This window comes from Adiantum capillus-veneris, chromosome 13, assembly GCF_014529385.1.
Source record: "Adiantum capillus-veneris isolate H3 chromosome 13, ASM1452938v2, whole genome shotgun sequence".
Taxonomy (NCBI): domain Eukaryota; kingdom Viridiplantae; phylum Streptophyta; class Polypodiopsida; order Polypodiales; family Pteridaceae; genus Adiantum; species Adiantum capillus-veneris.
The window spans coordinates 62,327,388-62,341,424 of NC_140943.1; the positions used below are offsets into that span (position 1 = coordinate 62,327,388).

Consider the following 14,037-nt stretch of genomic DNA (forward strand, 5'->3'; position numbering starts at 1 on the left):
TTTGCTTGCAATCTGTGTTTGAGAAGGATCTTCTCTTCACCCGAGTTCTGCTCTTTTCTGCAGGCGCACCCCTTGGCGGCCTTGCGCTCACACCAAGGTTGCTTTTTCCCACCTCACGTCGATTGGCTGGCCGCTAAGTGCACGGTCCGCTCTCAATGAGTGAAAAGAGGCACAAGGGGAGGCTCGACAAGCCCTTCTTTCCTTGGATTCCTCTCACCCTTCAAAAACACGATTAGGAATCGACACGCCGAAGCAAACTTGGGTTCGTGCGACCGCAACAAGCAAAAAGAAATTATGTGGTTCTTGTGGTTCTTTCCTTGAGTGATACAGAACACTGCCAAAGCTCTGATACCAATGTTAGGTGCAGCGGAAGTGAATGTTGAACTTTGCTCAAGATGAGTGCTCCGAACTGTGCTCAAGGTTCCTTTTACTTACAAAAGGGAGAGCCTTCCGTTCTTTAATGAGAGAGTGCAATGGACACAAACAAAGTGAATGGACACTGTGCATGAAGGTGCATGAGACTGAGAGATAGAGAAGAGAATACGACACCAAAGACGTTGTAAAACCCTCCTCCGAAGGCCCCACTCTCTATGGCAAGAGCGGTCTACTTATGATTGCACAAATCTCTACAATGCTTGGACTTGCCGACGATGTCAACGACGATGTCAACGACGATGAGGACGACGACGAGACGGGCTGAAAACTGAAATCGCTAAGGGCTGAAATCTGCAAATCTTTATCTGCTGAATTCTGACTCTATGTCGGTGACGATGTCGATGGCGACGATGCGACGACGACGCGCTGAAAATGCAGATGCTGAAATCTGCGTTTCCCAGGCTGAAACTGCAAACTGCGCGGGATCTAACTGTGCGGTGAGGATATACTGCGGGAAGGTGAGATATGCGAGGTTTGGGGGTTCTACTACGGGTAGTGACTACTGAAAACTGAAAACGCTGGTGCTATTGTGGATTCTGTCGCGAAGGAACTACAAAACGCTTGGTTGCCTGCTGCTCCAAAAACGCTAGGGCTGGATTCTGTTGCTGAGGAAAACTGCTAACGCTAGGGCTGATCTCCTGTTGCGGGGGAAATATGCTAACGCTAGGGCTAATCTGCTGTCTACTGTTGCCGTGAATCTGCAAGTGCAAAAACGCTAGGCCTTTTGCAAAGCTAAAAACGCTAGAGTTGTCGCGGAGGTTGGTCTTGCTAAGAAGTTGCCTGTTGAGCAAGGTGCTCCTGCTGCCTCTTCTACCAGAAAGTGCTAACTCTGGTTTTCTTATATATTTCATTAGCAAAATTGCCCTACCTACTTTCCAACAAAAGTCACTTAAAAAATAATAAGTGAAAAATGTCAAAAATAGGAAAAATAGGTCTATGCTACTGATGGTTTCTGACTGGAATCTGATGGTCATGCTTTGTGCAACCAGAGGATATGCATCTAATCTAAGTGTCTGGACATGCACGGTTTGCGAACAAACTCACAAAAGTGCCAGATCACTTCCTATTCTAGACTGACTTGACTTAACTATTCTAGACTGACTTGACTGAACTGAACCCTGGTCATGTTGTATCTTGTCCACGGACCCATAGAGTTGGATGTGTCACGTGATAATGCTACACAAAGAGATGAGAAAAAACACAAAAGTAGGTGCATGCCACTCATGCGCATGTAAACCTACAAAGGACATTCCTAGATGAATCAAGAAAAGACCCAAATTCACCTATAGAGAAAAATGCATTTATAAAATCATGATAGTCATCCACAATCGTGTAGGGGGAAGGGGTGGGCATATACTATTACATAATTTAATTGCCACTACTACTACATCCCCACGATTGTCGACACTCAATAGTCATAGTAAGACTTAAGTATATACATGCCCACCCCTTTCCCACACACACGAGCATAAATCAAAACAAAGGCTTGCAAGCTGAGTTTCTGCCAAGGCTTTGAAGATGTAGGCCAGACTCAACCACAATATCAACTCATCAAAACATGGGAGGAAAACTTCACAATGTGAAATCTTCATATCCGTTAATACGACTTAAACATAGGCCTAGATGAGAATGTAGAACGAGCAATAAACAACTTACAACAGAGTTTATGTGTGAGCTTTTTGCATGTGCTTCTAGAAGGTAGACTTAAAGCATCATTATTGCAGGCTAGCCTATTTGCACGAAGGGCTTGAGCCAAAGGTGGTACACCGTGATGTGAAGTCCAGCAATATTCTGATTGACGGCCAATGGAATCCAAGAATCTCTGATTTCGGACTTGCAAAGCTGTTAGGAGCTGAAAATACCCATGTCACTACGCGAGTCATGGGTACATTTGGGTAAGAAGGCTGTCCTCTCTTCTTCAGTTGTTCGCATATTTGCAAGCAGAGTATGCTTGCATAATTAGCAATGCACCTGGCTCGGTTTGCATAGTCTTATGCAGTGCATGCTTGCAATATATGCAATGAATCTGGCTCATTACTGGTTGTCATGGCAGATATGTGGCTCCAGAGTATGCTAGTACAGGCTTGCTGAACGAGAAAAGCGACGTGTACAGCTACGGAGTGCTACTCATGGAATTAATCACAGGAAGAGATCCAGTGGACTATAACAGGCCACCAGGAGAGGTTAGCTAGAATTATCTAGCACAATATATTGCCATTTTCATTGCCAATAACTTAGGAGAGCTTTGCTGGCATCCAAATAAATTTAACTATTTGCATGATCCATATTTCTGCATTTTTTGTTAAGTATGCCAAACTTCACTATATATTTGTTACCAGGTGAACCTGGTGGACTGGTTAAAGAACATGGTAGGTAGCAGGCGATCTGAGGAAGTTGCAGATCCAAAGATGGAAGTAAGGCCATCACTAAGATCACTGAAGCGGGCCCTCTTGGTGTCATTGCGGTGTGTCGACCCTGATGCATTAAAACGTCCTAAGATGAGCCATGTAATTCACATGCTAGAGACAGATGATAATCCTTTCCGTGAGGTAAGCAGGTTACTCTCTTTTCTTTATGATGAAGCACGTTTGAAACCATTTCTGAAAAGATCATTACATTCTCCCTTATAATCTTGAAAAGACTGTTGAAACTTAGAAACTCAGAAACAAGATGACGGTTAGAAAACCTCCAGAAACCCACAATTATGACGTGGTAGGATCCCAAACTCTACATACAAGTCTGTTCTACAGACCCATGTATACATTAAGATAGGCATGTGCACACACGCGTGTGCACGTGCACACACACACACACACACACACACATACACATACTTGTTTTCAGGTGTGTGAAATCACAGCATTGCACAAACACACGGATGCACACACTTACATGTATATATACATACATACGCACATACAGACACTCATAGGCATATACATCAGAAATCATGAGTCTGGAGAAGCAAAGGAACATATATACATGCGTACTTATCTGCGCGTATACAAACATATGTTCACACCAAACACAAATAGTCCGAATATATGATATCATCATATAGATAGGTAACAACAAATCAAAACCTTGGCCTTTAATGGCTGATGTTTCTCCATGTTATCTAAGAAATCAATACTCCCAGAAATCCAAATCAATTCCAATGACTATGCATATGTGTCAATCCTAGCAGTCCCACTAGGCCCATTTTATGGTTTAAAAAGATCACTCATGACCATAAGTACAAAACTGCCTACGAGTAGTACTCAGTAGTTCATGAAATGTTTTGATCATCTATACAAACTTGCCTGTACATTTTCAAGTTTGGACAAGGCCTTCTACATTCCAGTGAAATTGTTGCTGATTTCTGAGCCAAAAATTCCAAATATTCTCCCGTTTTTTTTCTGGTCTCTCCTTTTAAATCCTCTGTCATCACGGCTGTTACTGTAAGACACAGAGCATGCAAATCCTCTTGTTAAAAATATTCGTCACAAAAGGAAGAACTCCACAGTTTAGAATCATGTACAAAAAGACAAACTGTTCATATTCTAAATTCAAAATATTTGAGTCAGCGAAGAGCTTTTAAAAGTAAATTGATTTGGTCCCCACTAAATTCTGACTTCTGGCTTTGCATGTGTTTCCACACAAACAAGGACCGCAAGAGTTCCCATGACCTCCTTCCCAGAGCAAAGAGCAACCCACATCATTTGCAAACAATCTTGCAAAATCAAGGCATTTCCTTCGACGGCACATCAGCCACCGGTACAAGAAGAGATTCTTCCTTACGAAGAGTAGTTAGCAGAGATGCTCTTTTGCCAAAAGACACACCTATGGAGAGAGATTCGGAGATTGATAGTAGCGTGACTTATGATCCCAAGGCCAGGTGGAAGAAATTGGAAGACTGAAAAGTTTTCTGCTGTTGTAGTTGAGGTTCCGAGAAAAAATGGCACAAATATAACGGTAACCATACTGTATAGCGGGCACAACCAAAAGCAACTAGTGCATACGAGCATGTTTGCAAATATGGTAGAAACCAAGTTGCTCTGCTGCACAGAACATAGAGGAGCTCCTTGTACTAAAACCTCCTTCCATTTCCTGATGTTGATGCCACCAATTTGGAGAGTTTGTCATTTTTAAATTACAGAAAGACAGCTTCAAGTGAATTGAAGGAGTCGTCCCATCTTCAGCCTAGAAAGGCACAATAAGGAATCATAGCAATGACTTGACATTTTTCTGACATTTTAATTCTTTCACACTCTAAATTCATCATGATTGGGATCGGAAATGTAATTATAACAGTTATTTGATATTGTAGCCTCTAGCATAACTTCAACCCCACTGCTTCTGCTAGAGACAAAAACAAAATGTGATTTTCCTCTGTATACTTGAATTTATGATCTGCACAAGGTAAAACTTCGGGGGTCTAATCGAAATAGAAAAAATATAATTATTTTGATACATCTTAGGAAAAATATGCCAAGAACTTTGTTGAAAGGAGGCTCACTCTTCTGGTGTAGATGATGAGGTGAAAGCGGAATCACCTATGATGACGTATTGAGGCCCATATATGTTAAGACACTTCTGATTATGAATTGAGACAAAAACATTTAGGACTGTTGTTTGGAGATCATAAACATTCTGAAGAAACTGCAATTGCACAACTGAGAGGACTTGGGTTATGGTGCATGTGTCTCCACCGAATCTATGCCTATCTATATAGACCTTCTAGGTAGAGCCCCTAGCCAATATGCCATGTGAGCTCATAGCCCCCATAGGACACTCGTCCTCGCACTATTCCCCCCTTGTAGAAGAGATATCGTTCTCAAAAACCGAAGTGGCAAAACGATTCTTAATCATCCCAAGTGGAACCCTCCTCAGGCCTGTCCTTCTACTTGACCAAAACTTGATGGCATTAACGATGCCATGTATGTAGAACATGAGAATCTAGAATATGTTCTGGTTCATGAGTTATACTTGGTGGTTTAAGAAAATCAATCAAAGCATCTCGGTCCACAACATTATCATCAGTACCATTATTGCGCAGAGGTAGAAAGTTTGTGTGGCTGCATTACCCCCAACCCCCCATGTTCATTTTTGAAGAGTGGCCACTTTCTTTCATAGGAAGGGTACCCAACTACTCACTGTTCTCCAAGAAGGGTAGAAAAGTTCTTTTGCCCTTCAAAAGATGGCACTGCAATTTTTCTTATACAAGACTACAGATTTATGCACTATCCCATTCAAATTGTGCAAGTATTTCTACTTTAAACTATATTTAAACTTGTTTCCCCCAAAAATTGCTCTTCAAGCGCAAGGTGAATTAACATTGATCTTCAGTTACTTAACATAAAAGAATCTCTATCAGCTTTCAAAATGAAACTTCTACAGTTATTATGAAGATGACATTAGCAAATAAGCCTTATGTCTGCATGCTCTGTGAGCCTGTATTTGAAAAACCTATCCATTGTGCTTCTGTGCCCTATCCCTGTCATGAAAATGGAGCCTCAAACGGATGCTAGAATTAACATAGCGCTTATGGTGCACGTTCTGGTCCTTGTACCTGAGAGTAATTTCGTGTTGGGTCCTTCTGTCGAGTCCAATTTCCAAGCAGGCTCATGTGATGCATGCTGAACACCAACCCAAATGGTCACCAATTTATTCTAACGTTGGTGAGTCGGTCCGTCCGGTCCAGTCGATTGTGATTCTAGAGGTGCAGCCCGATCGATCTTGCACAATTGAGCTAGTAAGGATAGCTTTGTCAATCCTCCTTGCTCCTGCTAAATTTAGTCGACTTAGTAAAATTTAAGTGGATATGTCGATCGATTGTTCTTGCTTTTGATAAAAGTAGGTGGCTTGTTCATGCTTGAATAATTTCTTGGTTATTACAAATTCTAATTGGGGCAGACACTTGGAAAAAAATTGTGAGCCAATACTTAGAGTAGCGTCGGGCTAGAAAAAGCTTGCATATTGGCGGCCAAGCCGCACCCAATAAGGAAGTCTAATATGGACATGAGCTCCGTATCCGAAATGTCCCTCTTTGAAGTGAAGTTGGAATGTAGTGATAGTAGAGCCAAGAGGCTCTTGATTGTTTCCAAGGATGCAAAACATGGATCTCTTTCCACGTGCAATCACATATACTTAGCAATTGACATTTGTGGTGAGATTAGTCAACGAAGTTGTGTATAGGGTACTATACATGCAGGCACATCAAAACAAAACAAGGATGGAAAACTTTAGGAAATCATGAAGCAAGGGCAGTGCACCATTAAGGCACATAAATCAAATTTGAAAGCTAGAATCTAAAAGGCTCTTATAGGATCATTATGAGGAATTATTCTGTATACTACACATTTTTTATTCCTTTTTAGCTCTAAGAGCTATCACCTTGAGACTTTTTGCCCACCCCACCATAGTTTGTAACTTTCCATAACTAAAAAAAGAGAATAAATTTGAAATAAGATGCATCACTCTAACCGATGTATTAAGGATGCTCATTGTCACTTGCTAGCTCAATTAGATGATCCACCTGGAACAAACAATCCAATACTTTGGAAGTATCTAGCCTAGTAGGTAGTGCCAATGTTTGAATTAGATGGAATCACATTAGATGCTAACCTGGGGATTGAGAAAAAATAGAAAAGTCCATTTGAATGCTATTTGGATAGGAAGGAAAGAAAAGCTAAATGTTTTAAGCTGTCATTTCTTTGAGTATTTTGGGGAGGGGGGATAACACGTGGAGGAGAGAGAGGGAAGGAGAGAGAGAAAGAAGTGATGAGTGTCATCACAATCGTGCGATTCACCAAGTCGAGTCGGGGAGTTTTTCTCTCGTGTTTGAGGGCGGCCCGTCGGGACAAGAATCTCCCAGAGATGCGTTTTTGAAGTTAAAAGTGTACATAACCAGCTCAAATTCTTGTTTCAACATCTTACAATGATAGACAATCAATCTTCTTTTGAAAAGCTATTAAAAAAAATTATGTTTGGAGATGTTCACTCTCCTATCCACTGTCCAGGGATGTTTAGGGAATTTTGGAAAATTTGAAGGGCATTTCGGGATTTTTTTTACAAAATATGAGGCATGTTTTGGGAATTTTTAAAATTTGAGGGGTATTTTGAGAATTTGCACATATTAGAGGGGTATTTTGGTAATTTTCCCTAAAAGATATTAATAGATTCTCTTTTGGCCGAATAGAAGGAAAAGGGGGTGGAGACGTGGAAGAGAGAGAGAGAGAGAGAGATACAGACAGAGGAAGATATATATATATATATGTGTGTGTGTGTGTGTGTATATATATATATATAGAGAGAGAGAGAGAGAGAGAGCGAGAGAGACAAAGCCAGATATATATATTTTTTATTATTTTATGTTATTTTGTGGCGAACATTTGCATCAGCATGTGGCGTGGAGAGAGAGGCGCAGCCAAAGAGAGCAACAGGCAAAGGCACGCTCTTTCCCCATCTCTTTTTGACATGGACACGAACAGGCTCTGCAATCTTGCTTTTCTACAAGCTTGGTATTGGTATTGTCAAGGTCGAGCTCCTCGATGATGCACGATCAGGAGAGAGGGTGGATTGGGTGTAGCGCTGATGACCAAGGACGAGCTAGAGCAGAGCAGTGGCGAGCTATCGGTGAGCTGGAGCAGAGCAAGCTACGCAGAGGAGGAGCAGAGCGAAGTAAGCCCAGGGGGTGGGGAGCTGCAGAAGACAGTTAACCAGAGCCAAAAGCGGGGGTCTGTGGGTGCGTGGGAACACGGAGAGAGAGAGAGAGAGAGAGAGAGAGAGAGAGAAAGAAAGAGAATCTCAGTGTGATTCCGCTTCATGTATGAGAAAGGACCGAGTAGCTGGCAAATCAAAATGTAGAGATTGAACTAAATAGCAACAAAAAATACCTTTCCAAATAGTAAAAATTTATAAACTTACCTAAGTTTTAGGAATGAGTATATTCGTATAAAAGATTGATAAAATGTTCAAGTTCTTCATTGCCCTTGCTTATCGTTTGAAAGCTCCTTTGGCAAGTCTACATGTGGAGCAAGAGAGGATAATGAACATGTTGTGATGATGAAGGCTCCTAAACAAGTTCTTTTTTGAAATCCACAATATTTTTCTCCACTAAATTATCCAAAAAGTAAGAATCTCTATCGGCCTCATCACTAGTGTCTTTGCATTTCATTGGTTGTTATCTGATTTTTCCTCATCACTATCGTCAAATGCTTTGTTGTGATGATCAGAATCTTGGCAGGTTATGAGATAATTCTAGACAAAATGCAAATTGCTCTCAGCTATGCACATGAAAGAGCATGTCAAAACAGATGCATATTTTTGCATATTTTGAGAGTGTTGAATCTCTTGGTTTTAGTCTCTTGACAATAATACATGCATTTGTTGATGCTCTTTGATGTGCTCATGAGCACCATGATGCAATTTTTCATTGTGATAGCTTTGATGTATTGATAGCTTGACTATGTCTATTATGATTGTTATATGACATTGATTATTGAGCAGCTCTAGAGTTGATTTTGCCACTACAATGTCGAGCTCTTGAGGCCATTTTAGGTATAGTTGGAATATGATCTTTGAAAGTTGTGATGGCATGTGGAGCATCTTACTGATGCTAAGTTTGCCATGCTATGCAATTTACATCAAATTTGTGCATCGTATGCAGTATTTCAAGAAATTTACACAATGTTGAGTGTCAGAGGCTTCAAGGGTAGGGAACAAGATGCTCCACCTAGCCATCCTTGCATATACTTATAGGTAGGTCCCTACGACGGTTCCCCACTAGGATGTGCTCGGCCCTTGGCCTCACATACTCTCCCTTGGAGAAGTCTTTTTGTCCTCAAAAACAAAAGTGGGATATTTATTCTTAAGAACACCAATGTTTTTCTAAGTGGAACCTTCTTTAGGTCTATCTTTCCACTTAACTAATGCTTGGCAATGGACATGATGACGAGTACGTAAATCATGATAGTCAAGAATACGCTTGGCGTCATGTGGTTAGTTGGGAGTTTCAATAAAATCGATCAAAACTTGTTGATCAATTACATTGTCATCTCTATGTAAGTGTTTATGTTGCTTTGTATAAAAAATCGGATGAATGTGAGAGTGTACATGTTAAGAAAGTTTATCTCTAATTTGCTTGAGTATTTCAAATGAGTCACAATATCTAGGAGATAAGTTAGGCATAGGACTAGTTTCAAACTTTCTGAATGTTCTAGAATACGTAAGAATACCTCTTTACCTTCCATGACAATAATTTGCTGACATTTCCCATTAGCATACTTCTTATATCTATCCCTGAGCCTTGACTTGCTGAATTTTCTCAGTAACCAACCCCATCGTGATGACCTAGGTTGAAAATTGTACATAAGTATGAAGGGTCTAAATCGGCTAGTAACAGGCTTTGCATTATCATTAAGAAACTCCAATATAGGGAGATAATCTTTCCAATCAGATTGCTTCTTGGTAACATATACTCGTAGCATATCCTCTAGCACTTGGTTAGTTCGTTCAATCTACCCATCCATCTCTGTATTATCTACGGTATTGAGATTGAGTTGTATTCCCATTTGTTTAAAAACATTCCTCACTCACAATATTGCTAGGTAGTTCATATAGCCTATACATATTGCTAGGTAGTTCATATAGCCTATACATTTGTTTAAAAACATTCCTCACTCACAATATTGCTAGGTAGTTCATATAGCCTATACATTTGTCAACAAAAAACTTGGATAACCCTAGAGTTTTAATGGTGGACCTGGTTAGAATAAACTTGCAAAGTTTAGTCAACCTATCTATGATCACACATACCAAGTCATTACCTCGTACAGTGGTTGGTAGACCCACAAGAAAATCCTTAGAGATACTCTCATATTCACCATTGAGAATCTTTAAAGAATGTAAGAGACTTCTGCCTTCAAGCGCTTTGCTACTTCTTGCATTGCCAAAAGTGAAATAAGCGCTCTGCTTTATTAACTTGAAATTTATGGCAATGCAAGATGTATTCTTGAATATACCCATGTTATTCAATCCAGTAAAACTATCGTCGTATGAGTGCATAAGTCTTCTTTATGCTTGGGTACCCTACATTTGACATTCATAAAGAATTTGGCACCAAATGTTTGCATCCATCGGCACACATACTCTCCCCTTGTGGAAAGATTCTTCCATCTAGTCGTCACTCAAAAGAGAAGAACTGGGTGTGGAGAAAATAGACACACTACTAACATTGGAATGACAAGGGTCCCTCTTTTTGACATGACTCCTCACCTTGGATTATCATCATGCTCTAATTTAACTTTAAGAGACTCCAAAAACTCACTTTTAAGTTTCGTGAACAGAAGAGAGTTGATATCAAGCATTTGACTAAGAGCATCAGCTACCACACTGTATCATCCTTTGCGCGGGATACCAAAGCTTTGCATCATACTCTTGAAGAATCTTAGCCACATGAGGTTTTGAGTCTCCAAATCGAATTCTTGAGTAAAAATTTTATTTCTTTCATTGTCAAACAATATTTCGAACTGAGCACCATACAATAATGTCTCTACCCTTTCATAGCGTACACTATTACATATAGCTCCCTTTCATAAGCAAAATAATTATGTTGTGCAGAATCAAGTTTCTTTCTTTCAAAAGTAATTGGCCTTTTATCTTGATGAAGAACTAGTCCAATAGCTCGATTATTGGCATATGTCTCCACAAAAGATTTCATTGGATCCATAATAGCTAAGATGGGTGCAATAGCTAGAGTGTCCTTAAGTACATCAAAATTTTGATGTTGAGCTTCTTCCTAATGAAATGCTTTGCCCTTGGCTTTCAATTGGTCTATTATAAAAACAACAGTTCTTGCTACATAGTTATCCTACAATAAAAACCTACAAATCCTAAGAAAATTTGGAGCTCTTCCAAATTTTTAGGAGAAGGCCATGTACTGATGGTATCCACTTTGGATTGATCCATATGAAGGCATGCAACAGAAAATACATGCCTCAAATAGTGAATTTTTGTCTTCAAAAAAATCAGACTTAGACACTTTAGCATATAATCTATGTTGCTTAAGAAGATTAAACAACTACTTCACATGTTGTAAGTTCTCTTCCTTATATGCACTTTAGACTAGGATATGATTGAGAAGAAACAATTACAATCTTGTTGAGATATGGTTTCAAGACACTATCCATGAGTGTTATGAAAGTAGCTAAAGCATTGGTTAAACCAAAAGGAATAACCAAAAAATCATAATGTCCAAACTTTGTTTAAAAAGCAATTGTAGGTATGTTAGCAAGTCTAATTCTTACTTGATGATACCCCAATCGTAGAAATATTTTTGTAAAAATATGGGCATGTGTGAGCACCATATGCATCACTTTTTTCATACCTTGGGCAGAAAATTTCCCTTGGGACAATTCCTTTTTCCATACCCACTTCTCATGCAAGTAAAACGTAACTTATCTTTCTTTGCTTTTTCAAATTTCTTAGTTGAAAAATGGCCTCTAGGACCCTTGGGCTTCTTGGATGCATTGAATGAGGTTACCACAAATTTTATTTTATTATGTGCTTGATAAGTACCATGAGATGCATGTGCATGCAAACTATCAGTGTGTTATGCAATGATTTTTTATGAGGATCATCATGAATATATGCATTCAATATAGCTTCCTCAAGTTTTTTGGGATCCTGGATTTTAACATACTTCTTAAGCTCATGAGTTAACCCAGGGATGAACCCTCGTCCCTTTTGGAGTTCATCTAAACCCTTCATCCCTAATGATAACCTCTTGACAATGCAAGATATATTCAAGAAATGTTTTATGCTCATAAATAGAACACTTGACCCATGCTATCCAATTTTTATCCTTCTCATTAGTAGGAAGAAATTCTTTTCTAAACACATCCTCAAAAGCAACCCATGTGTGCGGTATGTAGCGTTTCTCCCTGAGCGACATCCACCATTTATAGGCTTCACCTTCTAGTGTCAAGCTATTTGCAATGCTTTCACCATATCCAAAGTGTGACAAAGTAGGTGAATACCATCCTATTTATAAGGAAGATATTTATTGTATGTTTGTTGTGCTTTGTTAGGTACCATCCCATTTACTAAGGAAGATATTCTTTATATCTTTCTTGTGTTATTTCTCCTCTCCTCGAAAGATCGGTGATTTTGTGTTTTTCAACATCTCATCTACCTCTTCCTGAGTGAGAATTGCAATGTGTCTGGATTGGAGCCTTGTCTCAACATGCTATGGATTGGATTTTTAGGTTTGGAGCTCAAAAAAGTCCTAGGTGGCCCACTTGCAGTGATCGTCGCCTACTAATTCATAAACAACATTACTAGATCAAACAATTTAGTAACATTCTCACTCAAATAGGAAACGTTCATTTCTAACACAAACATGCATGATTACATGCCCTAAATTCTTGAAGGTCAAGCAATTCTATGTTGTTGTTTGTGCCAGTTGTTGTGTAGGTATTCTCCATGAGAATATCTTGTAGCGTGGTAATGGTAGGACTAATCAATGAAGGATTCTACATGTCTATGATTGAATCCATGGTGCAGGGCTGTTGTTAATGAGAAAAATGAGTACCTTGTAAAGAATACCTTACAAAGCTTTTTTGAGTTGGTGCAGTACTTGCCGATTGGCCATGCCAAGTCAATTTCTAGATTCTTTGTTTTACTCTTTGATAAATCTTTCCATATAGCTTGAAACGTCTTCTTGTTTAGCATCTATACAAGCATAACCTTCTTTTTGGAGCCATTCACAATTAAACCACTATGCAAACAAAAGTGCTCCAAAACATCATAATCTATTGTGCACTTTCTAAATTATGGGCCAAAAGCACCATTATTGACAACTAAAAAAAGCAAGATCATTGCATTTCCAATCATAGCCCCTTCAATACCTTCTTGTCGCATAAACTCAACATGTGCTCCAATTCGTTGATGAGTAGCCCAAAAAGAGTTGGGCACCCTTGCTTGACACCATTATACTTGTGAAAAATGTTAAGATTCCCACTCCCACACTCATTGAACATATTGCCTTCTTGTGAATATGAGAAATCACATGCATGTATTCACTTGGAGCTCCTCCATACATCTCCAAAGATTCCCCTACAGAAGCATATCAATATCTTTCTTGAAGCTCATAAAGCAACAATATAGTTCTTTATCTTTCAACCACCTTGTGTCCATGAGAACTAGAAGAGTGACTAACAATGTGATCAACACAAGAGAACCATGGCATGGCATCTTTTCTATGTTTGATTACTTTGTAAAGCATATACATAAGAGACATGTCACCAAAAATATCAACACACTTGCCCTTTAGATTTCTCCAGTATTTACCACATGCGTGTGCTTTTTCTTGAGCTTGGAAAGACTTTTGATTTTTACTTTCCTCCCTTCACCTCTCTGTTTTGAAGAAGTGCTTTGTATGCATGTAGATGCTTTTTATTGTCTTCTTTACCTTTGTTTTCATTTAAACACATCAAGTACTTTTGTGCTTCTTTACATTTTTTATCAAACCAATTCTTCTTTGAGCTACCTTTATTGACTCGTTTGCAAGACATGTGCTTCATAGCAAGGCATTCTTGCACACAAGAGCAAATGATTTGC

The 14,037-nt window shown here is 39.3% G+C and overlaps 1 protein-coding gene and 1 long non-coding RNA gene across 4 annotated transcripts in view; one reads left to right on the forward strand and one right to left on the reverse strand.

Moving 5' to 3' along the window:
• LOC147444123 (putative receptor-like serine/threonine-protein kinase At4g34500) overlaps nucleotides 1–4,887 on the forward strand; it is a 30,016-nt gene extending 25,129 nt beyond the window's left edge. For all 3 annotated transcript variants that reach the window (XM_086526845.1, XM_086526844.1, XM_086526846.1), the window contains exons 5-8: nucleotides 2,160–2,330; nucleotides 2,489–2,618; nucleotides 2,775–2,984; nucleotides 4,083–4,887. In XM_086526845.1, the coding sequence (XP_086382971.1) occupies nucleotides 2,160–2,330; nucleotides 2,489–2,618; nucleotides 2,775–2,984; nucleotides 4,083–4,334 (763 nt within the window). In that variant the 3' untranslated portion in view covers nucleotides 4,335–4,887. The remainder of the gene's footprint in view (nucleotides 1–2,159; nucleotides 2,331–2,488; nucleotides 2,619–2,774; nucleotides 2,985–4,082) is intronic.
• Nucleotides 3,606–6,212, reverse strand: LOC147444124 (uncharacterized). Its single transcript, XR_015190026.1, has 2 exons — nucleotides 5,987–6,212; nucleotides 3,606–3,873 (listed from the first exon to the last, which is right to left on the reverse strand). It is a non-coding gene; the product is annotated as an uncharacterized LOC147444124 (long non-coding RNA).
• Nucleotides 6,213–14,037: the final 7,825 nt, after the last annotated feature.